The sequence below is a fragment of the Fomitopsis serialis genome, assembly GCF_022376445.1.
Source record: "Fomitopsis serialis strain Sig1Antser10 chromosome Unknown B0H18scaffold_76, whole genome shotgun sequence".
Taxonomy (NCBI): domain Eukaryota; kingdom Fungi; phylum Basidiomycota; class Agaricomycetes; order Polyporales; family Fomitopsidaceae; genus Fomitopsis; species Fomitopsis serialis.
The window spans coordinates 1-21,415 of NW_025955036.1; the positions used below are offsets into that span (position 1 = coordinate 1).

The window sequence follows — 21,415 nt, forward strand, 5'->3', positions numbered from 1 at the left end:
GACGAGGCAACGTGCTTCGCTTCTGTCCAAGCTCGCAAAAGAAAGGGAGCTCCTGGCGATGCGCGAGGCAGCTGAGAAGGCCGCGGCAGGTCCTAAACCTTTCCCATCATCCTTCGACAACCTCGGCAAGCGTAAGCGAGTCCCCGGTTTTGACGACGAGCTGCCTAAGCATCGAAGGGGACTTGCTTGGTCATCATCCTCATCCTCTACGTTCTCTCCATCTGCCAGCTACACCGAGATTGCCCCTCCTCTTCCTCGTCCACCATCACACCTCCTTCAGAACCACGAATTAGCAAATTCGCTAGCTCGTTGTAGCGATCACGTTAAAGTAGAAACCCCATTCAATGTTGATCGATTGAGCGACATGCTCGTTGACCACCCGAATCAACCCTTCGTCCAATCTGTTCTTACAGGTCTGCGTGAAGGTTTCTGGCCACTGGAGGATGGCGAATGGAAGCTGGAGCTCGAAGAGGTTGTCGGCAACTACTCCACGGAGGAGCCGGATCTCGACGCGATTCGTGCGTTCCGAGACAAAGAACAGGCTGCAGGCCGTTGGTCGGGCGAGCTGTCAGAGCTACTGCCGGGCATGAAGATCTCGCCCATGTTCGTGGTCTGGCGTGATGACAAGGCTCGGGTAGTCACTGACCATACCGCCTCGGGTCTGAACGACGGGATCCCGAGGGCGGAGGCAAAAGTCCGATACGACAACATGACCGACTTTGGCCAAGAGCTCGCAAATGCAAGGGCTCAGAACCCAGGTCGTCGGATCGTCACTTTCAAGGACGACGTCGCCTCAGCGTTCCTTAACCTCCCAGCTCACCCTCTCTGGCAGCTTCGTCAGATTGTTGTAGTCGATAACAAACTCTACGTCGTGCGTCGTCTTGTCTTCGGCAATCGCGCTTCTCCGAGGATCTGGTGTGCGGTCTCTGGTCTGCTATGCTGGATCGCAATCCGAAAGCTCGGCATCGTGGGCCTCTTCGTCTATATGGACGACTTCTTCGGATGGGATTATGAAGGCCATACGGTCGTCTACAAGGGTCATACCTTTACCCGGAAGCAGGCTCAGCTACTCGTGCTCTGGGACGCGATTTCGTGTCCATGGGAAGCACGAAAGCAGCAGTTCGCTGGTCAGCTTACCATCATCGGATTCCACATTAACGCCAATCTCGGTACGATTTCTCTGCCACCGTCTGCAATCGCGAAGGCCCTGGAGGACATTGATCGCTTCCTTGCTCATCCAAAGCGCCAACCAGCCCTACGTGACTGGCAGCGCCTCGCAGGGCGGCTCAACTGGCTTCTCAATGTGCTACCCTGGGGTCGACCGGCATTGACTGAGCTTTATCGCAAAATGTCAGGCAAAACGCAGTCCTTCCGGGCAATCTACCTGAACCGCGATGTTATCTCCGACCTCACCTGGTTCAAGCAGACGATACCGCGTTCCATTGGTGTCCGGTTCGTCGACAACGGTCGCTGGGCAATTTCCGAAGCCGACATCGTGATGTGGTCGGATGCAGCGCTAACGAAAGCGCTTGCCTTCGTCTATTCTAACAAGGGCTTTGTCTATCAGATCAAACCTCCTCCACCGAACTGCAAAGTCGACATCTTCTTCCTCGAGCTAGTCGCTATCTTGTCGGCGTTGCACCATATCGCGACTCTGCCTTCGCCTCCTCGCCGAGTGCTCGTCTGGTCAGACAGCCTCAACTCCGTCGAGGCTCTGAGTTCCCTCAGTGTTGCCGAATCCCTCCACAACTCAGTCCTCCTCGCTATCGCAGCTATCGTTCTTCAGACAGGCATCGACATCAGGGTGCGCCACATCAGGGGCGAAGATAACCTCCGTGCCGACCTGCTCTCGCGCCTTATGTTCGACGAGTACGCCCGTCGATTTCCAGCTGACCGCGTCTGCTTCTTCTCTCCGCCTCGGGAGTTGCTGCCGGCGCGATGGAGGGAACACTTTTGAACGCGCTGGGCGGGCCATCCCGGCCACGTCAGGCCCGCCCAGTGATAGCGCTCTCAGCACTTGACGAGCGAACGGCCTTTCTGCAAGCCAACGCAATCGAGCGATCGACTGCCCGACACTATGCGACTGGTGCCCGTGATTATATCTCTTTCTGCGCAAAACACAGCTTACCTCTTAACCCAACTCCGGAAACCCTTGCTCGCTACATCGCCTACACTTCACAGTTCATCGCTTCGGGTCCGAAATATCTCTCAGGTGCTCGGCACTTCTTGCGCGACATTTTTCCAGACTTCGACACCCATCGCTCCCACCCATCTGTTCAAGCCACGATCGCTGGAGCTCGCAAGTTGAGAGGAGAGGCTGTGCGTCGCAAGCTACCGCTTCGTACGTCCCACCTAGCCACCTTTGTTCACATTGCTGTCCTTTCAAAATGTTACGACGACCTCCTCTTTGCTACCATGCTCTCGTGCATGTTTTATGCATGCCACCGATCTGGCGAGCTCCTCGTCAAAGCAACTGGGAGCACACTTGACTGGCGAAAAATCATCAAGCGATCCTCGCTCGAATTCTCTGGTTCCCGCGCCTCGTACACCTACCCTACCACAAAGGCGACCGTTTTTACACGGGTACTACCATCCTCCACATGCGCCACGACGTCTGTTGCCCAGTCGATCTTCTTCGCGACTACGTCCGTGAACGTGATCGTCGTCACGGTGCCAAGGCTGCGCTGTTCTTGCGAGAAGATGGGTCCCTTCCTACGCGTTCTTGGTTTGAACAGCACTTCTTCGCAGTCCTCGACCACACCTACGGAGGCCATTCGGCGCGTGCTGGTGGAGCGACGTACTACGCCGGACTCGGCCTATCAGAGACTGTCATACAGGCTCTCGGTCGCTGGTCTTCAGCAGCATGGAAGGACTACGTTCGAGACAACCCGACCGTACGTGCCGAGCTTGAACTTGCTCGCCTCCGTCTGCCCTCTCAGCAATGACCTCTTTTCGGCTGCTCGCTCACATCTTTTACACCACCACCATCCCCCTCACTCACCATCACTGGCCATTATGGCTACATCCTCTCGCGCCAGCGAATACATCGCACGTGGGGAAGCGCTCGGCCGAGCGCTTCCCGTTTGACGCAACCCGAGTCGAGTGACAAGGTGGAGGTCGAGGTAATTCCGGGTTCCGGGGGTAAGGAGGAATTTCTGAGGCCTCCGCACCCACTCGGAAGACCTCTCCACGCACGTCGCACGTGCATCCCGGCCAGGGGCGCGTCGGGCTCGACCAAGCTCGCTCTGATGTCAGCGACCTGCTGACGGAGGTCAGACGAGCATGCTCATTGGTCAGTCCTGCAGCCCGCTGCGCATCCCCTATCCTAAACAGGGTCTTAACCTCGCGTACGGGCGCAGCGCACAGATCACCCTTCTCGCTGCCGCCCCGCAGGTACGTCCGATTCAGCCGCCTCGCCGCTGATCGCGAAGCTCACCCGCCGTGAACAGATATAGTACGCCTCGTATATTTTAGCGTATCGCGCAAACAAAGGCACACTATATCTCACGTACGCGGGTCCCTCCATGCTGCTGTTCAGTAGCTGACACATTATATTTCACTAGAAGTCTGTCAGACTTCGAAGCTTCGCATCTGCCCACCCTCCTCTCCCTTGTTTTCATTGTTTCTTATCATGTCCGATCTGTACTACTATTGTAGACTGCTTTTCCGTATTCTTTTGTACAGTAGGCTACATCCTCTCGCGCCAGCGAATACATCGCACGTGGGGAAGCGCTCGGCCGAGCGCTTCCCGTTTGACGCAACCCGAGTCGAGTGACAAGGTGGAGGCCCCGCGCCGCCCTCTGCCCGGCGTCAACCTCGGCCAAGCCCGGAAGCCCGCAACAAGCCGAGCGCTTCCGTCCGCTGTCTGCGACCTCCACCATCCCGCTGTCGGTCACCGACGTCGTTAGAGCATAGCGCGTACGACGACAGCGAGCACGCAGGGCCAATGCCCTGCATGCAGATACAGCCAACGAACGTACGGCGGGCGTGGTAGCGAAGGGCTAGCATCAAGGTGAGTGCAAATGCCATACGAGCGAGTGAGCTGACTGTAGCTACAGGACGCGCCGACGTGCAGTACGACGCACGCGTCGACCGCGAGCGCGCAGGGCTAATGCCCCGCGTGCAAACACATTCAACGGGCGGAACGCGGGCACCGGCGCGATGGCGGGCGGGCAGGCGGATGGGCAGGCAAACGGGCGAGCGGGCAAACGGGCGAGCGGGCAAACGGGCGAGTGGGCAAACGGGCGAGCGGGCAGGCGGACGGGCGGGCAGACGGGTGGGCAGACGGTCGGATATACGATTAGACAGGTGAGCAAGCGGACAGGTATGAGAACGCTTTTTGAAAAAACCAGATGGTCAAGCGAGCAGGCGACAACACATGCCCGCTGTGAGCGCGCTGAGCGAATGCCCAGCACGCAGACGCAGTCGGCAAATGCAGACGCAGGCGCGCAAGCAGGCACGCGAGCAGATGTAGAGCAGGAGAGTGGACAGATGAGGACGAGTCGCAGGTGGACGAGCCGGCGGATGGACGGACGAGCCGGCGGGCGGATGGGCGACCGGGTGGACGACCGGGCGAGCAGACGGATACGCAGACGAGTGGGCGACCGGGTGGGTAGACGGACGAGCAGGTGAGGGGGGAAGTGGGAGGGCGAGCGAGCAAGAGGGCAAGCGGGCGAGAGGGCGAGAGGGCAAGCAGGCGTACACAGAGCGCGGACCAGCAACACACGCACAGCGACCGCGAGCGTGCAGGGCAAATGCCCCGCACGCAAGCACGGCCAACGAACGGAAGGCGGGCGTGTGAGCGATAAGTGACTGCAACGGTGGGCAGGGCCGGGGCGCGCAACGCACACCAACTGCGCCGGGCAACTGCCCTACTGCCTCTGCACGCAGATACGGCCGAGATGTCATAAATAGAGACCTTGTAATGGTAGTAATAACATAGTATTCTATGCATATACAGCAACCACTGCCACCAATCTGCCCAAAGTCAACGATTCACGGATCGCAACTCAAAGAACCAGTACACTAGTGTAGATAGACATCCCTACCGAATACGAGAATAGCTTGTGTGTTGTACTGCACCCCCATGTGTTGTATTACTTCAGTATATGTAACTAGACATGCATCTATTCACTATTGTAGCATAGAAGACATGCACATATACTGCGAAACCGACCGGAACGCGAGTCGCAGATATGTTGCAGGCCTAAGTAGGACCGTTAAACGCGTTCTGATTGGCCAGGAACAGCCCGAGCACATCGGGGTTGCCCAATTCGGCGGGGCAACAAATAGATACAAATGTTGAGTTTACGGGCGCCCGCAAGGCTCGCCCAGGTACTACGATAGCTCTACCATCTACTACCATCTACTACTCGCCCCGGACGGACCCTTGGACCAGCACGAACGGTGGTACGTCGACCAGCACAAGCAGCGGCACGTTGACCAGCATGAGTGGTGCGTAAGGAGGTACAAATGTGGCCGTTTCTGGGTACAAACGGCGGCGTGTTGACAAAGACGAACGGTGCGTCAGCGAGTACGAACGGCAGCGTGTCGACCAGCAGGGTCCCTGCGGACTACACGGGCAATGTCATGTGTACCGTGATCATCGACGGTGTCGATCGCAGCCTGTACGTCACCCTCCACCTCGTGCCAAACATTGTCACTAACATATCAGTTCATCGCAAAGACTAGCGTCTCGACCTCCGTGGGAGGCTGCGTGCGCGCTATACCCGGTGCCATAGGAGCCTGCGAATCGTCGTCTACGCCCGCGAGCCCGAGCTTGGCGAGCACAGCGTAGAGCATGTCGAGACGGTTTGCATTGGCACGGGTTTGATGGAGTCGAGGCGGATGAGGCCTACCCACCACTCCAGTTACTGCGGCTTGTACACGCCCACCATCTACAACCGGATCGCTCTTCGCCGTCCATTCGCGAGCATGACCTCCCCACGGCTCTACTTCTCTTGTCTGCGCCACCTCGCCACCATGCATGCGCTCCTTGCGCACGCCGCGGGCACACTCAGCTGCCGTCGCAGGTCCCCGAGCGCGTCGTGCAGGTCGTGGAAGAGTGCAAGCGCGGGATGAAGCGCGCGGAGGACGTCGAGGTCGAGCATGCGGGGCTGCTCGTCTAGGACCTTGGTGGTTCTCATTCTGGAGCACTCAGCATGTAGTACAGAGTACTGTGTATTGATGTATTGCGCGAATACATCATTCCTTATGACTGTAGCGTTTGTCAGAGTGTTGACGAAATGTCGGGGGCTCAAACATTCTGAATCGGGAAGGTGTACCTACTACCTAGGCCCGGACTCGGAAACGTCAGATTTCACTGATCGCACATCGCGATCGCATTCGCCCGATGACGGGACCCAAAGTGGAAGAGCGCGCAACAGCACCCAATTGGGTAGGTGCCGCCGCCGCGAGCTCTCCCCGGCGCCGGGTGACCTGGGCTGTCCATAAAGGGCAGCTGCCCTTTTGGGTAGCGAGCGGGGCGCCGGCTGCAGTGATTACTGCGTCTTCATACACGAAGGGGACTTGTAAGTACTGGGATTTATGTATGATCTGTTTGTGCTAACAACAGGGATTCATACATGAGCATGCCAGCATCTGGTGGACCCCCACACTCCTTTCTTCCCTATATCGACCAACTCGATAACGAATCGGGACCGCGGACGACCTCAAAAAACCGATCGCGGGTTGCAGACCCGATCCCCTTCCTGTCCCATCGATCCCGCTCCCGCTACGCCAGGCCTGAGCTTGCCCCTCGCTACACGAAAACTGCCACTGCTGGGGAGGAGGTCTCCGCAATTACACAGCACCCACAGCCAAGCAGGGCGAGGCGCCCTTTGGGCGAGGACTGGATCATGTCGGCGGGCCCCCGACTCGCTTAAAAATCCTTCGACACAAACGATGCCGTTGGGGGAGTCGTTCTCGGCGCCGCCCTCGTTGGTTGACACCAGCCCTGGGGGTTTTGAGCGTGCTATACATTGGGCTGCAAGCGGCATTGTGAAGGCGGACACGGTGCAGGGGGGCGGGGGCTCTGGGAGCGCCCTTGGTGATGTGATGGATAAGCGCCTATCGTAACTACAGGCGCGCTCAACGCGCCTTCGCGGGGAGATTATGATGGTTAAGTGGCCCACCTTACGGGTCACTGGGGGATGATGAAGACCAGGACGATACCTACGACTGCCCACACCCCGACACGCCTTGGATGCAGGAGGGCAGGGGCTGGGAGGGTGGTGAGGTCGCAGGGAGGCGGGGTTCTCGGGATCTGGGGATCCATGCCGCAACACGGTCTGCTCACGTCGGACATCCCTTATTATTGTTGCCCCGCATGTACCTACCGTACGGGCCTAAAACATGGAGAATAAAAAAAAAAAAAAAAAAAAAGACAACCGAGGCAGCGATGGCGGAAGTTGAACATATCGTGTTGTGAGGCCACATCGGCACGCATTGAAGTGAAAGACAATACCTGATGCATAAGTTACGCGCGATACAAAGTGCAGGGTGAATATGTCGTAGAAATACAGTACGATAACAGAGATCGGAGTCCGAAGGAGGGTATGCGCAGTGGGTTGCGCTCATTTATGCGAACGCCGTTCGAATAGATAGAGCATCATGAGGACAGCGACGGCGAAGAATGGCCATGCACGTTTCCCGCTCTCCAGGATGGCGAGAGGCGACGTAGCGATCTCGGGGACCCCGTAGACACACGTGCTCGACAGCAGCTCTCTGCTCTGAAGCGACGCGTTGGAGGCGGGAGTTGGGTCGTCATCGAATCGTAACACAGCCTGTGCTGTGAGCTCCTCTCCGCAGAGTTCTGCGTACTCTGATGCAGACACAGGTGTCAGGATGGAAGTGTTGAAGCAGACGGCGCCGGACTCACCGTTCAGTTTCGCGGGTACGACCAGAGCCAGTACGCTCGACCTAACGTCGAGCTGACACTGTACGCAAGCATGGACAGCCGAGGGCCGCGCAGCTGCACAGGTGCATGCAGCGCTCCTAGAGCAGTTCTGTGGGTGAAACACGGTCGTTCGTGAGGAATGTGGCGACCAGCGGGAGTCGTGATGCTCACCTGAGCGTTCAGGATAGGCTGGCAGGTAGAGATACACTGCAGGAGAGACGTGGTCTGGTCAGATGCGAGCTCAAAGTGCTATTGAGTGCCAATGCATACCTCCTCCGCTATGGAGTATGATGCTTCATTGCCGCATGTCGAGAGCTCTACCGCGACGCCCAGAGATGGCCTCGCCTCCGCGCCACGCAATACTGTAGATAGAGTCAGACCTAGTTCGATGAGTCCGAGTCGCCGACATCGCTTACCTGCCCAACCGAAGACGAGGGAGATGAGGAAACGTTGCGGTGAGGCGTGCATGGCTCTTCTAGCTGAACGTACAGGGTCTGATGGCGGAGAGGGTCAAAGACTCGTCCAGCGAGATTCGCTGGGAGGGTGATGCGGGGTGGTAGGGAGCGCGAGCCCCCCGTCCGCACTGCTTAAGACTCTGGTGCATCTCTCATGCAGTATCGCTACAACAGCCGCGAGACAATTGAGACAATAGAGCAGTTACGTAACGGGCCGCTTCGTAGCCACGGTCCGTGTGATCGCAGGTGATCGCGCCTATCTGAGCCAAAGCGACTCATCCGTACCTTTGATGACTTTTCCCCGGATCCCCTGGTTCTCGGAAACGCAACGCATGGTTCTAGGCATGGGAGGACGAGTCACTGCACTTGAGGTCAACACGACAACTGGCAAGGCTCAGGAGAGACCCTATAACATCGTGGCGTACGTGCTTGAGGTGCGGTTCGGTTACATACAATTGAGAGTCCTATGCGCAAGTTGACAAGTGATAAAAAACCCCAGCAGGCTTCCAGAAAGCTCAAGCGCAGGCGGGAACGCTGCCTCCTCGAGGCTTGCAGACAACAAGGCCGAAGATCGCATCGGGGTTGGTTTTGATCTACTTAAGATCGGGATGGGTCAGCCACACTCGGACACTTCGGGCAACGGCGTTGTTTGAGTGTTGTTTGGCCATTTCAACATCAGCATCTGGGCGTCGAGCACATAGTCCGGGCTCAACCCCTTTTCTGTCGGCTCATTGCGTGCGCATCATGCACTGCTATGTCGACAATGAACGATGTGCACCGAATACCGCAGTGTCTCTCCTTTCTGTTTTCTGTTTGGAGTCGCCGGTTCTCCGCCACGGCTCAGTACCCCTATGCCCGAGCGGGCATACAACGCCTCCGGAAGGTGTAGACATGCATCTAGTGATCTATCATCACAAGGTGTGTCTTGTATTCTCGCGTCATGATTATTCTGCCGCGTGGCCTTTGAATGTTTCGAAACCCCGAGATCGTCGGAAGACTTCACGACAGCCGCGTGTCAACAGGAGTCAACATTCTATCAGTTCTTGTCTTCTGGATCGGCCTATGCTTCCCATGCCGTTCAACGTCCACTCATGAGGTCTAGTTCTCATGCTCATACTAACTTTGCGTCTCTGTGAGTGCCATATTTCGACTATCCCGCCATTTCTGTCACACTGATGCATTTGTGCCATCCCGCGTGCCTAATCAGTGCCGTTGAACCCGGCAGTGCTAGAGGAATACCACATAGAGTGATTATATTTTTGATGCAGCAGAACTCCTGATGATTATTTGCTTACAGCAACCCCATTCGATCCATCCTGCCTTTCTGAACATCATCATGCTGTCGGAGGTTACTATTAGTAGTATGAGCCTGAAGTGAGAACTCCCCTTTTCCGTCACTGCGCGACAACGACTAACCAATTTGATGTCAGAATGCACGTTTATCACCGACTCTCTGACACGCCGACTGATTGTCTACATGGATGTCATGGCGGTACCACTGGCAGCGACGGGCCATCCTGCCGGTGAGTTACACAGTCATTACCACAGCAGCCGGTTTGATTGTTGGTTCCTCTTTTGTCAATCACAAGCAACCATACTACTCGTCAAGTATTTCCAGAAACTTCTCAGCATTCTCCATTGCGATCCCCGGGCCATTGAGCCAAGGACGACGACCGTGTCTGCGTGGACGACAGTTGCCACTCCGAGTCCCATTGACGTTCATCTGAACTCTACCGCGTGGTCGAGGCATCGAACCACTTCGTACCACCGCACTGGCCTCCATTTCACAACCTATGAAATTGTTGCCTCGCAGCGACAACGGACTGATGATGGCCATTGACCATGTTGTACTTGGCCATAACGCGCACCATACGCGTCATGTCCTAGTACAGATTGCGGATATGTTGGCATCTGTGTACATCTGATGACCACAATTGAACGCGCCTGGCCACTTGTGGCATGATTTGGCGTCCTCCGCGGTTGCTGGGCAGGGTATTAGTAGCCAGGACACTCCGACATGCGGCGCTGGTGATACCACATATTTTACAACAGCTACCAATACAACCAACGTCCCAACACGTCGCGCTTCTCGTACGCTGGTCCCTCAAAATTCCGTCACTGTCACTCGAGTTTTTCAAACCCTCTCGAACCACGCGTCCGCCCACCCCTTGGCGTCCCCCGCCCCCGCCCGCTTCCGCGCCTCCACCGCCTCCGCATCAATCTCCATCCCAAAGCCGAGCACCCGCGCCTTCTCCCCCTCGCCCTCCAGCACGAACACCGCCCTCCCCTCGCTCTCCCCCGTCTCGCTCGTCTCGAACGCCGTCCGGTTTTCCCCATACCCCTCCGGGAATAGCGCCGTGAACTGCAGCCCAAAGTCCGTGCCCGCCGTATGGGAGAGCCGGACGTGGGTCGACCAGATGCGCGGCCAGGCGGCGTAGAGCTCGGGCGTCGTCTGCGGCGCGGGCGCGGGCACGGGGATGGGCGAGGGGAAGGGCGTGGGTGAGATGAAAGGCGCGAAGGAGGACAGGACGGAGAGGCAGTGGTGCGAGGTGCTTTGGGTGCTACAGAGGATGAGCGCGCCGTAGCCCGGGTTGGTGTATGTCCCGGAGAAGGCGTCGAGGTCGATTGGGAGGGGGTCAGGGGCGACGGCAGGGTCGCTATTCTGCTGGTCTTCCTGTGATGCATCTGGTTCGTCCTCGAACACGGCCATCCCGCTGGAAGTCACGCATACATGAGCGATCGTCCGAAAGCACTGCAAACTAAACCCACCTGGCATCAGCCCGCACGCCTCTATCCACCCTCTTCAGCCCTAGCACATCCTCCACGACCCTGTAGATGATGCCTCGTTCGCCTTCGCCTTCTCGTCCGCGTTCGCCAGCACCACAACGCCGAGCCCGTCCTCGGGCAAGAAAGCCACGCGCGTCGAGAACCCGGGTATCGCGCCCGAATGCGTGAGGATCTACGCGCGGTAGTCAGCCTACGTTCCGCATCCAGAGCGAATGCATATGAGAAGGGACTGACGTCGTGGCCTTGATAGGACAAGCGCCACCATCCGAGGCCGTAGCCCTGGATGGATGTCTCGGGGGCGATCGGCCTGCCCGCCGTGATGGCGTGCCGGTGGTGATCTCGTCGAACGCGGAGCGCGGGACGATCGTCTCGTTCGAGGTCGGCTCGATGCCCTTGTTTAGGAGCACAGTCAACCACTTCGTCTGTAACACCACACTATCAACGTCTCACTCAAACCGCAGACAGTGGACCGGACGCCTACCATCTCCTCAGCACTCGAGATGATCCCTCCCGCACCCGCCATAAGCTCCACGACCTCCTCATCGAACCAGAACGGGATCAGCCTCCCGAACTTTGTCCACGCTTCCGTCAGCAGCCCCGCTTCACGCGCCTCATTCGGCCAGAAGGTCGTGTGCGTCATGTTCATGGGCGCGAAGAGCCGCTCGGAGGCGAAGGCCGTATAAGGTTTGCCAGAGTATTTTGAGATGATGTATGCGCCCGTTTTGAACATCTAGGAAGGTGGGTAAGAGGTGGGATGCGGGGAAGGGCGGGAGGATGAGGTACCTGGTTGTTGTAGGACCACTTTTGACGGAGCTCATATGCGGGTCGGAGGTTGCGGAGGTTCTTGACGAGACCAGAGAGTGTATCTCCAGGCGCGTAAGAGTAGTCATGCCTTCCGCATGCCGTGCTAAGCACGGCCCTCCAGATCGGATGTAGAGCAGTGTCACTCACCTCGGCATCCCAGTCACATGCGACAACGTGTCGCGTATGTTCGTCTTCACGCTCGCCCACTCGTCGTCGAGCGCCCACTCATCCGGGAGCAAGTCGTTGACTTTGGTCTGCCAGTCGAACCTCGTGACGCCGTCTGGGAGAGGGGTGACGTTACGACCCTGGGCGAAGTCGTCCATGAGGATACCGACGGCGCTGGCGAGGAAGGCTTTGGAGCATGAGGCTAGGTCGAAGAGTGCCTACGAAAAGTCAGCATACATTGACAGATGGATGTACGGGAGTGATACAAATGTCACAATAGATTATATCATGCACTGGCTGGAAATTGGACGCGGATGAAGCGCATACAACCCAGTTATCGGCATGTCACTGCAAATAGGTATGGATAGCGAATGCCGCTCCGCAGGATGTAGGTCATTGAGAACCGTGAAGTAGACATCGAGTGTAACGTCTCGCACCCGAGATCGATAAAATGCAGCAATCATCCCTGGGTTGCATTGTACATGTAGCAAGGTCATAGGTGACTGTGGCGTGTCGGCGGGAGGTCATGCCAGTGAGAGCGGATATGGATGGGTGGGAGGCGGGACAGAAAGTTCGATAGATGTATGCTTTGAGTCAGTCTGCAAGACGCAAGAGAGAATCCCATCCTCGTACCAAACTGCGCTCCTGCCTGGGTCCGTCGGAAGAGGAGTCTCATTCGAGACAGCAGCAGAGACAAGCCAATATGAACGTGAAATTTCAACGCATTGTGAGCCTCTACGTAGAGACATCCAATACAGCAAGAGAATGCACAGATTGGCTTAGAGTAGGAGACGCATATAGCGATCTACTTGCAGCGTGCGCGATACAGCATGGCACGCTAGACTGAGACTCGCAGGAGCCTTCCGAGTTCAGGAGCAGAGTAGTCGACCACTCACGTCAGGAGATAGATCACTTCCGTCGCCATTCTCCGTCATGCGGCCCCATGACTTCAGCTCGACCTCTGGTTGCACTTTGTCGCGGGAAGTATGCACAATACCAAGGGAGATGCCCGGGATGCCAGACGAGTTCATGAGGTTGGTGATAAACTCAGAGAGTTCAGAGTTAATGGCATGCTTGGTCGTCCCGTCGTTGAACGACGCGCCACGCAGAGGGGCCTGCGTTTGAGCATATACGGACAGGGCGAGAGTCGCGACAGCCTGGAAGGCGAGCATGAGACGACCGAGTGTGCCGAAGCCGGACATCTTTGCGACGGCGTAGCACGACAACGAGTGAGTCGGGAGCTGATTCTGCCCTGTGCGAGCAGTGTTGAGGATGTGCCAACGCGCCTGCGACCGTCCGTGGAAGACGCGAGTCGGACGTCGCACGCTGCCTCGCCGCGCCGAGGGCTGGCACGCGCCGACTGAGTTCGGCACGCGCGGCATCAGCCACAGACGCGTCGAACGCCCGAATCGGAGATCGGTGTGCTCAACGTCAACCTTGAACACAACCCTTCGCTCGAACACGTCCTGCCATTCAATTGTTCTTTCGACATCACCATACTGTCGATACTCCGGTGAGCGCATTATGTTTACACCCACAGAATGGTCGTAGGCAGCGTCCGCCTCCAGAAGACAGCCTATCGTCACGACGATTCGTGTACCGTGGTAGGTCGTTCCAATTGTCCTGAAGTACATACATATCAACATAAAATGTCCCCATAAATCCATAGGTGATAGAAGCTGCAGAAGTCGTATCTCAACGCACATATCTCAACACCAAGTCCAACGCATAACTACTACACTCAAGCCGCCCTGTCAGAACAGGTATTTCCCGTCTGTATAGAGCACCCTCGTTTGTGGAGGAGTGGACGCGATTGAAGTCGCGGTTCCACTTGGAATGCGCGTCCCTCGATCTCGCGCCCTGTCCCAGACGTGGAAACTCCCGTTGGCGTCCGCCACGCAGCCGCTGGCGCTGAGTGTTGAACCGCCCTGCGCACCCGCGTATATCGACAGCTCATCGTCGAGAGAAGACGTGGCCGACGGTATGATTCCTCTCGCTGCCGGTAGATCGTCATCCGCTCCCTCACGCGGACCGACATCCGCTTGAGCGGCACGCTGATCAGCCGCAGGATCATATAGCTCGGCCTCGTCGTCGTCAAGCAGTAGGAAGCCAACTACAGAATCGTACGTGAGTACGCGATGCAATAGGCATTCCTCGCATATTACTCACGGCCGTCCTCAGTGACCTCGATCGGAGGTTGAACTTCCTCCAAAATCGGGGGATGTCTTCGGGAATGGGGTATTCACCACTGCTGCCGCCACTCTCACGTCGAGCCTGATCATAATCTTTGTCAATCTTATGTCAATCACGCTGACCAGTGCCTACCGTACCTCGCATACACGTATGAGGTCTATGTCGCTCGCAACTGCGACAGCTGCGTCGGAGTGCTGTTATCGACGGTGAGCTGGACCAAAACACGTGCGTCGGAAACGCTCACCTCCAGAATATAATTCAACACAAAGGCGACTGGGTCGTATGGCTTCAACGGGGAGACCGCCTTATCAGACAAGCCAAAGATTTCAACGCACGTCCTTACCTTCGCTCGCGACGAGGTCTTTTAATCGACGGCTTATCATTGGGGTCACGGTCCACCGACGGATCCCGAGGTTCAGCGGCGGCTCGATCTTCGATGGCCACAGCAGGCACTTCTTCAGCTGAAGTAATGCAGGAACATGCACTGTCGGAAGGATACTGCCCTGACATGGGCGGGCTGGTTATGCCCTAGAGGTCCGGTCGCATTTGTTCTGCGGTAGTGTGGCCCTACCCGAGGAAGGCACGTATCGGTTGTTGCCTCTCCCTGCGTCTCGATGCTGAAGACGTCAGAGACAGGCAGGCCCAGGTTGCCGTTGAAGGTAAGCTTCGTGTACCTGCTGTTTCGACGAAGGCTACGACGGCCCAACGACTGGTTTTGACCCACCCTCGGACGAAGAGTATGTCTTCGATAGTGACGTTGAGGCCTATCTCATCTGAGCTCGCCAGCGGTGCCAAGTGTCTATATTCTCCTTCACATATCTGGCCATTCGCGAGTCTGCTGCACGAGTTCACGCTTTCCGGGGGTATCGAGGATCGCCAACGCACCTTGCTTGTCGGTACATTCGCATTGAAAGGCCGCATTGACGCCGTGACTTTGAACAGGATTTGGTATGAGTGCGACACACCTCGATGAAGAGCCACTTACGACCCAGCTCCGCCTTCTACCTCTAGACGACGGACAGATTTATTGAACAGGGGACCTTCATCAACGACATCGTTCGCTGAAGTGATTGGTATCGGGCCGAGTAGGAGTTTCTTGAAATTCGGAGGGACGGCAATCTGTTTACTGTCCTCGGCCTCCCTCATCGCATTGAAGAGGCGGTAAAAGCCTCCCTGACCAAGATATCCAACATCGCCGATTAGTACTCCGCCTTGCCTCTCCTTTGACTTCGGGTCCCATATAGGATAGCCCAGCGCGAGCTTGAAGAGCTGTTGCGCGTATATTTAGAACGCAGTAGGTCCAACATTCATGGCGATTGTGGTTCAAGAGGAAAGTTTGACGGTACGCCTAGCCCAGAATCGCCAAGGGTGATACATGCCCTGCCATGAGGTAGTGGGAGTCCTATGCGTGCAGAGCTTCAACTTGACATGTACGTGGCTTCTATCTATCTGTGCACGTCCGGCCTGTGCCATCAACTCCACTGTCAGGGACAATGCATTTTGGCCGCGGCGAATGCCACAGAGTACTGCCTTCAAGTTTGCGTGAGCGGAAGCAAGTGCGACACGGTTCAGAAGTGTGTTCCGACAGGCACGCGCCAATTTCATTCCCGGCCGACTATCCTATTACCTATCGGGGGTGCTGCTCCGCAAAATGTCGGTCGGCGGGAACATGACTGGTAGCCTATGCGCGTTCTCTCGTGTCACTCAGCTCGACCTCTGTGCGGTCACTCACCAGATCCCAATGTGAGCACTCCAATGCGCCTCGCTGCGGACATATCATCTCCTGCCCACTTGCAGGCTGGTACATACGATCAGTGACACGATTGTCAGCTTCTCCAACCCCGTTTCGACCGGGACCTTTCGCTATCGCTATTCTCGACAGCTTTGCATGACAGTAGGCTATTGCTGACATTTGCCTGCAAGCGTCCAGAGGCATGCGACTCCGGTGCAGCGCCTCGACGGTTGCTCGTGGACACCACACGTACGCTTCGGTACGACCCGGATACCTCTCGTCCAATCATGGTGCCCTGTAGGTACACACGGCTGCCGGAAGCATGCAATACGTAACGGCGTTCAATGTTATCGCACAATCACACAATAGCATGCACCTTCCCTCCCATGTCAATCTGCGAGGATCGGCCTACGCGCTCGAGGCTCGGCGGTGTTGCTCCATGCAGCATCACCTCGATGACATACATCCTCGCGTTGTCAACGCCCGATAGCCAGTATCGGCGTCCTCTACTGGGGGCTCTGTCACTCGCCCCGATCTACGTGAGGTTGCGAGACTGAGTCAGCTATACGGTACCATCTTTCACTCTCCTCTCCGTCGTCCTCCCCTCTCTGACTCTGCCTGATCGTATCTCTCGAGCTAGACCAATCGCCGTACAACGCCGTTATGGGCCCACCCAAGGTACGTACCTCGCCCTCCACTGGCACTGGCACGGCACGCAAACCGATGTCGCCGTTGTATCCGTGGACTGTATGTACAGGAACGTCGGCCAATGCTTCGATTGCCATCGGTTCAACGGGCTTATGCTCCGATCCGTCAGTGAGTATATGCAGAATCGTAGGGTGGGTGCGATTGCTCACCTACATGACAGTCATCAAACCCGGATGGTGGACGTACTACTACGGGGGCCTCCCCGTCACCTCGTAAATCTGCATCTACATCTCCGAAGCAGGTGAGCACAAACATCTATCATTCCCTTATACGTGATATGATCTTGATCTGATATGCATCTTCAGGACCTGCATGGGCGAACGGATGGGACGGAGGATCCGCCATTAGAAGACCCTTCAGCGCAGGGAACAGTACACTCAGAACAGGAAAAGGCTTTGTTCAATGTACTCGAGAAGTTCATGAAGCCACGGGACCCAACAGATGCACCAGACGCTTGGCTGAAACTGGCGGATACAGCCTGGGCCTATGAAAAGGACCGTGTAGAACGATGGCGGAATGAGATTAATACACTGCTCGTCTTTGTGAGTCGTGTTCACACCGCTGATCGGGCGCGCGAAGAGCGACTGAGAGATGATTCCCTTATAGGCCGGCTTGTTTTCCGCCGTCCTTACTGCTTTTTTGGTTCAGTACTATGCCGTTCTGCTGCCAGCCCCCGACTTAAACACGATGATCCTTGACCGCATACTATCCTTGCAACTCGGTAACATGGCTACCAACGCCGTCGTAGCGACCGCTAACTCGTCGAACCCGGCGCATATGCTGATGGTTCTTGCGAACTCCTCATCTACAAACTTCACCTCACCACCCGCTTCGCCGCCCCGCTGGATCGCCACGCTGTGGTTCGTTGCCCTGGTCTTCAGTCTCAGTTCGGCTTCCGTCGGTTTAGCCGTGAATCAGTGGCTGAACTTCCATGCGATGGAGAAAGCTGGGTTGCAAGATGCATCCCAGAAGGCTTGGACATGGCAGCTCCGTAGGCGTGCACTGGACAAGTGGAAAGTGGAGGACATGGTCAGCATCCTTCCATTCCTTTTGCAGGTGGCCCTCGTCCTCTTTCTCGTTGGGATTGTGGGCTACCTCTGGGAGCTTGGCTTCGACATCGCCGTTCCGAGTACGGTCTTTGTCGGCATATTGCTTCTCTTCCTAGCTTTCACATCTGTGTCACCCACATTGGATGAATACAGTGCCTACAAGTCACCCCAAGCGTGGTGGATATACAAGGCCTGCAAATTCATGCAACCAGTGGTTAATTGGGTCTTCCTGCAGTTGTGTCGTATGATCCTGCTCCCCCTTGATCATTTCAACTACTGGATCCTGCTCCCCCTCAACCGACTCTACTACTGGATTCGTGCTCTGCCCAGTGGGCCTTCGCCCGATCGCCCATATCACATATACTTGCAAAGACAGAAAATCCGCGACTTCCTCATTCGGCGTCAATCGTACGTGCATACCTTGATGGACGCATCTGACTGGCTGGCACATGAACAGTTATGTCTGGGCAACTGGACCCACCATAGCGATGAGAAGTCCCTATTGATGGACATCTATTCCATTGTAGACAACACAGACGACCTTCGCGCAATGGCGACCTGCGTGCGAGCGATGCCTATCACCCAAGCAATCGAAGCTGTGACGGGAGTCGGCCAAACTGTTTTCGATGCCTTGTCAAAACGACAGGATCCGCGTTCACGGGCATCTAGGCCCTCTGCTCCGGCAGCTGGTAACCAACTGCAATCTGTAGTTTTGGACAGCACTTCTACAGCTTTGATAGGTCGCATGGTACTGGACACGTTCACTCGCGCGCATACAAAACTTCTTGACCTGGACTCAAACCGTTGCATAGCTGGACTTATCCGTGCTATGCCTCTCGCCGATGGAACCAAGGCCTGCATGACTTTGTTTCAGCACATAAACGAAGAATGTCTGTCCATGGTACAACAAAGAGCCACATTGGATGTCGTACAAAACATTTATGTGCCAGTCGACTTCCTCGCGGAGGACAAGAACTACAGTCAACATTTCAACATGCAGGAGGCGAGAACATACGACTGTGCACCGCATACTGAGCTATATCGTCTGCGCGACGTTCAAAGTGAGTCAAACATCGCTTCAATCGCAAGGGGCGTAAGCTGAAGTGCGGCATAGACTGGGAATGCGTGAAAACTGCACTCACTACAGTATATGCACACCGTGACCCTGTATCTGCCATTCAAATCGCGACAATTATTCTGGCCATATGCATGTTCTCCATCAAAAACGGGCACACCTTGCCAGGCGAGCCGTCGAGTGGAGCTTACCTGGCCGACATGCTCCAGCGATTCGACGAATGCTTGGCTACCCTCCACCGCAAGGACATGCAAGACGCTATAGAACACCTTCCTCCCGCAGTCATATACAGACTCGACTGGGTGTTGGATCGCATGACCTTAAGTGACATCCATAGGTTTTCGAGTACGACCGAGATTCGCCGGATTGTTATCATGTCCACAAATTGCATCGCGCGGCGACTCCAGTGGCTGCTTGAATGCGATAGATGGACACCGCCAGGGATGGTCCAAGGGTTCAGCATTGACCTTCAAGCATACGGGCGTTGGACACGAGGTCACATAAGCGCTGCTGGCATAGACACAGAAGGCTGGTCAGTCATCTTCGACTCGGATACTCAGGATGTGAAGATACACTGACACTGCAACAGGGAAGAATGGCTCGAATGCGCTCCATATGATCTCAGAACGAAGGCGGTCAACAGGTCGACTCCCCGCACACAGCTGACCCAGGGCCTACATCAGATGCTGGGACGAGCAGGACCCACCGGAGACGCAAACGGCAGTCCAACACGATCTATTACCCAGTCTATGTAAGCACTGCAAAGGAGTTCGCATTCCACTCATCATCGCTGACGAGCTTGCTCTAGCGTTGACTCAGTACATAGACTCGAGGGATCCACAGCGCAGGAGCCCGACATTGAGAAGCAACCCGTAGGAGCCAGTTCGAACTCAGCACCAGATGTACCCGGTGCGACGGACACTGCACCGCCGGTGACCGTGACAACGCTTGATGAATCGCCCCAAGGGCAGGGTGCTCAGGTTGCCCAAACCGAGTCAGTGCAGTCATCATTTGACACCGATCCGCATTCGGGTGTAGCTGAGGAAGGTGCGGGCGCGGACGAAGGTCCTTGCGAGGAGGTCGGAAGCGCGGTCCAGGACGTGGATGGACAGCGAGGCGGCTACGCGCACCCTAGTCAGGAGGGATTACCTGAACCGAGCAACACACCCACGCAACCGTCCTAGTTGGATTCCGAGTCGGTGAGCCAGAATGCGAACAACAGCTGATGGGGAGGAAGGATGGCGGTTTCACGCGTACGCCGTGCGTCGCTGGATAGACTATCATGTTTCATTGCCGAATGGTGACGTCCACTGCAGGCGGACCATTTGGACCGCTTGCTGTGATCCGTGACCGAATCTCTCGATGCATGGACTATTTCTTGTATTGCGATGGGCTGATTCTCGTATACTGTCCTCTTGTTCTCGGTGCAGCTGTTCGTGATCTTCTTGTAAGCTATGGTCTCGGAGTATTGATACGTACGGGCCTACTGGGTGTGCTTTACGATACAATCGTGTTTGCCTACAAGATTGGCTGGGGTTTTTCGCGAGCGGGGTGCTGTCCAATGTCTGTATCTGCATGATAATTTGTTCGGTACGAAATCGCCTCCCGTACGTAAGGAGGCGAGGACATAAGGTTCGATAGATGCGTGCTTTGAGTCATTCTGCAAGATGCAAGAGAGGATCCGATCCTCCTACCAACCTGCGCTCCCGCTTAGGTCCGTCCAAAGACGAATCTCATTCAAGAGGGTAGCAGCAGAGACAAGCCAGCACGAATGTGAGATCACACGCACTGTAAACCCCTACGTAGAGGCATCCAGTACAGCAAGAGAATATACGGATCGGCTAGCAAAGAAGGCGCATATAGCGACGTAAATCGAGCATGCGGTGTAGCACACGCAAGCATAAGACTAGCTCGCAGGAGTCTTCCGAGGCAAGGAGCAGAGTAGTCAACCACTCACGGCAGGAGGTAGATCACTTCCGTCGCCATAGTCACGTCATACGGCCCTATGACTTCAGCTCGACCTCTGGCTTCTCTCTATCGCCGGAAGCATGCACAATACCAAGGGAGATGCCCGGGATGCCGGACGAGTTCATGAGGTTGGCGATGAACTCAGAGAGTTCAGAGGTGATGGCATAATCGGCCGTCCCGTCGTAGAACGACGCACCACGCAGAGGGGTCTGCGTTTGAGCATATACGGGCAGGGCGAGAGTCGCGACAGCCTGGACGACCGAAAATGCTGAAGCCGGCCATCTTTGCGACGACATAGCACGACAACGAGTGAGCTGGGAGCTGAGTCTGCCCTATGCGAACATTTTGAGGATGTGCCAAATGAGCCTGCGACCGTCCGTGGACGACGCGAGTCGGAGGTCGCACGCGCTGACTGGGTTTGGCGCGCGCGGAGGAAGCCACAGACGCGTCGAACGCCCGAATCGGAGGATCAGTGTGCTCCCTTACTCTTGCTCGAACTCGTTCGAACACATCTTGCACCATCTACTTTTCTTTTGACATGCCACCATGTCTTCGACATTCCGGCGAGCGTACCATGTCCAC

At 56.2% G+C, this 21,415-nt stretch overlaps 8 protein-coding genes across 8 annotated transcripts; 5 read left to right on the forward strand and 3 right to left on the reverse strand.

The window, feature by feature from the left end:
• Positions 1–58: 58 nt before the first annotated feature.
• B0H18DRAFT_881736 (uncharacterized protein) lies at positions 59–733 on the forward strand (the record flags this gene model as incomplete). The annotated part of the gene is made up of 1 exon (XM_048040859.1): positions 59–733. A coding segment is annotated over one exon (675 nt), but the record flags the coding sequence as incomplete, so codon positions are not given.
• Positions 734–928: 195 nt separating this feature from the next.
• On the forward strand, positions 929–1,495 carry B0H18DRAFT_836936 (uncharacterized protein; the record flags this gene model as incomplete). The annotated part of the gene is made up of 1 exon (XM_048039454.1): positions 929–1,495. A coding segment is annotated over one exon (567 nt), but the record flags the coding sequence as incomplete, so codon positions are not given.
• Positions 1,496–1,597: 102 nt separating this feature from the next.
• Positions 1,598–1,918, forward strand: B0H18DRAFT_840838 (uncharacterized protein; the record flags this gene model as incomplete). The annotated part of the gene is made up of 1 exon (XM_048039493.1): positions 1,598–1,918. A coding segment is annotated over one exon (321 nt), but the record flags the coding sequence as incomplete, so codon positions are not given.
• Positions 1,919–2,118: 200 nt separating this feature from the next.
• B0H18DRAFT_1195171 (uncharacterized protein) lies at positions 2,119–2,982 on the forward strand (the record flags this gene model as incomplete). Its single annotated transcript, XM_048036067.1, has 1 exon — positions 2,119–2,982. A coding segment is annotated over one exon (864 nt), but the record flags the coding sequence as incomplete, so codon positions are not given.
• A 4,405-nt stretch (positions 2,983–7,387) lies between these two features.
• Positions 7,388–8,529, reverse strand: B0H18DRAFT_1026988 (uncharacterized protein; the record flags this gene model as incomplete). Its single annotated transcript, XM_048029849.1, has 5 exons — positions 8,314–8,529; positions 8,168–8,259; positions 8,069–8,104; positions 7,880–8,006; positions 7,388–7,822 (listed from the first exon to the last, which is right to left on the reverse strand). Coding segments are annotated over exons 1-5 (551 nt in total), but the record flags the coding sequence as incomplete, so codon positions are not given.
• A 1,957-nt stretch (positions 8,530–10,486) lies between these two features.
• B0H18DRAFT_1122376 (beta-lactamase/transpeptidase-like protein) lies at positions 10,487–13,310 on the reverse strand (the record flags this gene model as incomplete). Its single annotated transcript, XM_048034506.1, has 8 exons — positions 10,487–11,066; positions 11,122–11,142; positions 11,181–11,311; positions 11,370–11,561; positions 11,621–11,869; positions 11,923–12,031; positions 12,091–12,326; positions 13,005–13,310. 8 exons carry the CDS (start codon positions 13,308–13,310, stop codon positions 10,487–10,489), a joined length of 1,824 nt encoding a protein of 607 aa, XP_047889641.1.
• A 552-nt stretch (positions 13,311–13,862) lies between these two features.
• B0H18DRAFT_1213726 (uncharacterized protein) lies at positions 13,863–14,684 on the reverse strand (the record flags this gene model as incomplete). Its single annotated transcript, XM_048036535.1, has 5 exons — positions 13,863–14,221; positions 14,274–14,382; positions 14,439–14,495; positions 14,546–14,574; positions 14,645–14,684. 5 exons carry the CDS (start codon positions 14,682–14,684, stop codon positions 13,863–13,865), a joined length of 594 nt encoding a protein of 197 aa, XP_047889642.1.
• Positions 14,685–17,160: 2,476 nt separating this feature from the next.
• Positions 17,161–17,968, forward strand: B0H18DRAFT_881726 (uncharacterized protein; the record flags this gene model as incomplete). Its single annotated transcript, XM_048040858.1, has 2 exons — positions 17,161–17,283; positions 17,348–17,968. Coding segments are annotated over 2 exons (744 nt in total), but the record flags the coding sequence as incomplete, so codon positions are not given.
• Positions 17,969–21,415: the final 3,447 nt, after the last annotated feature.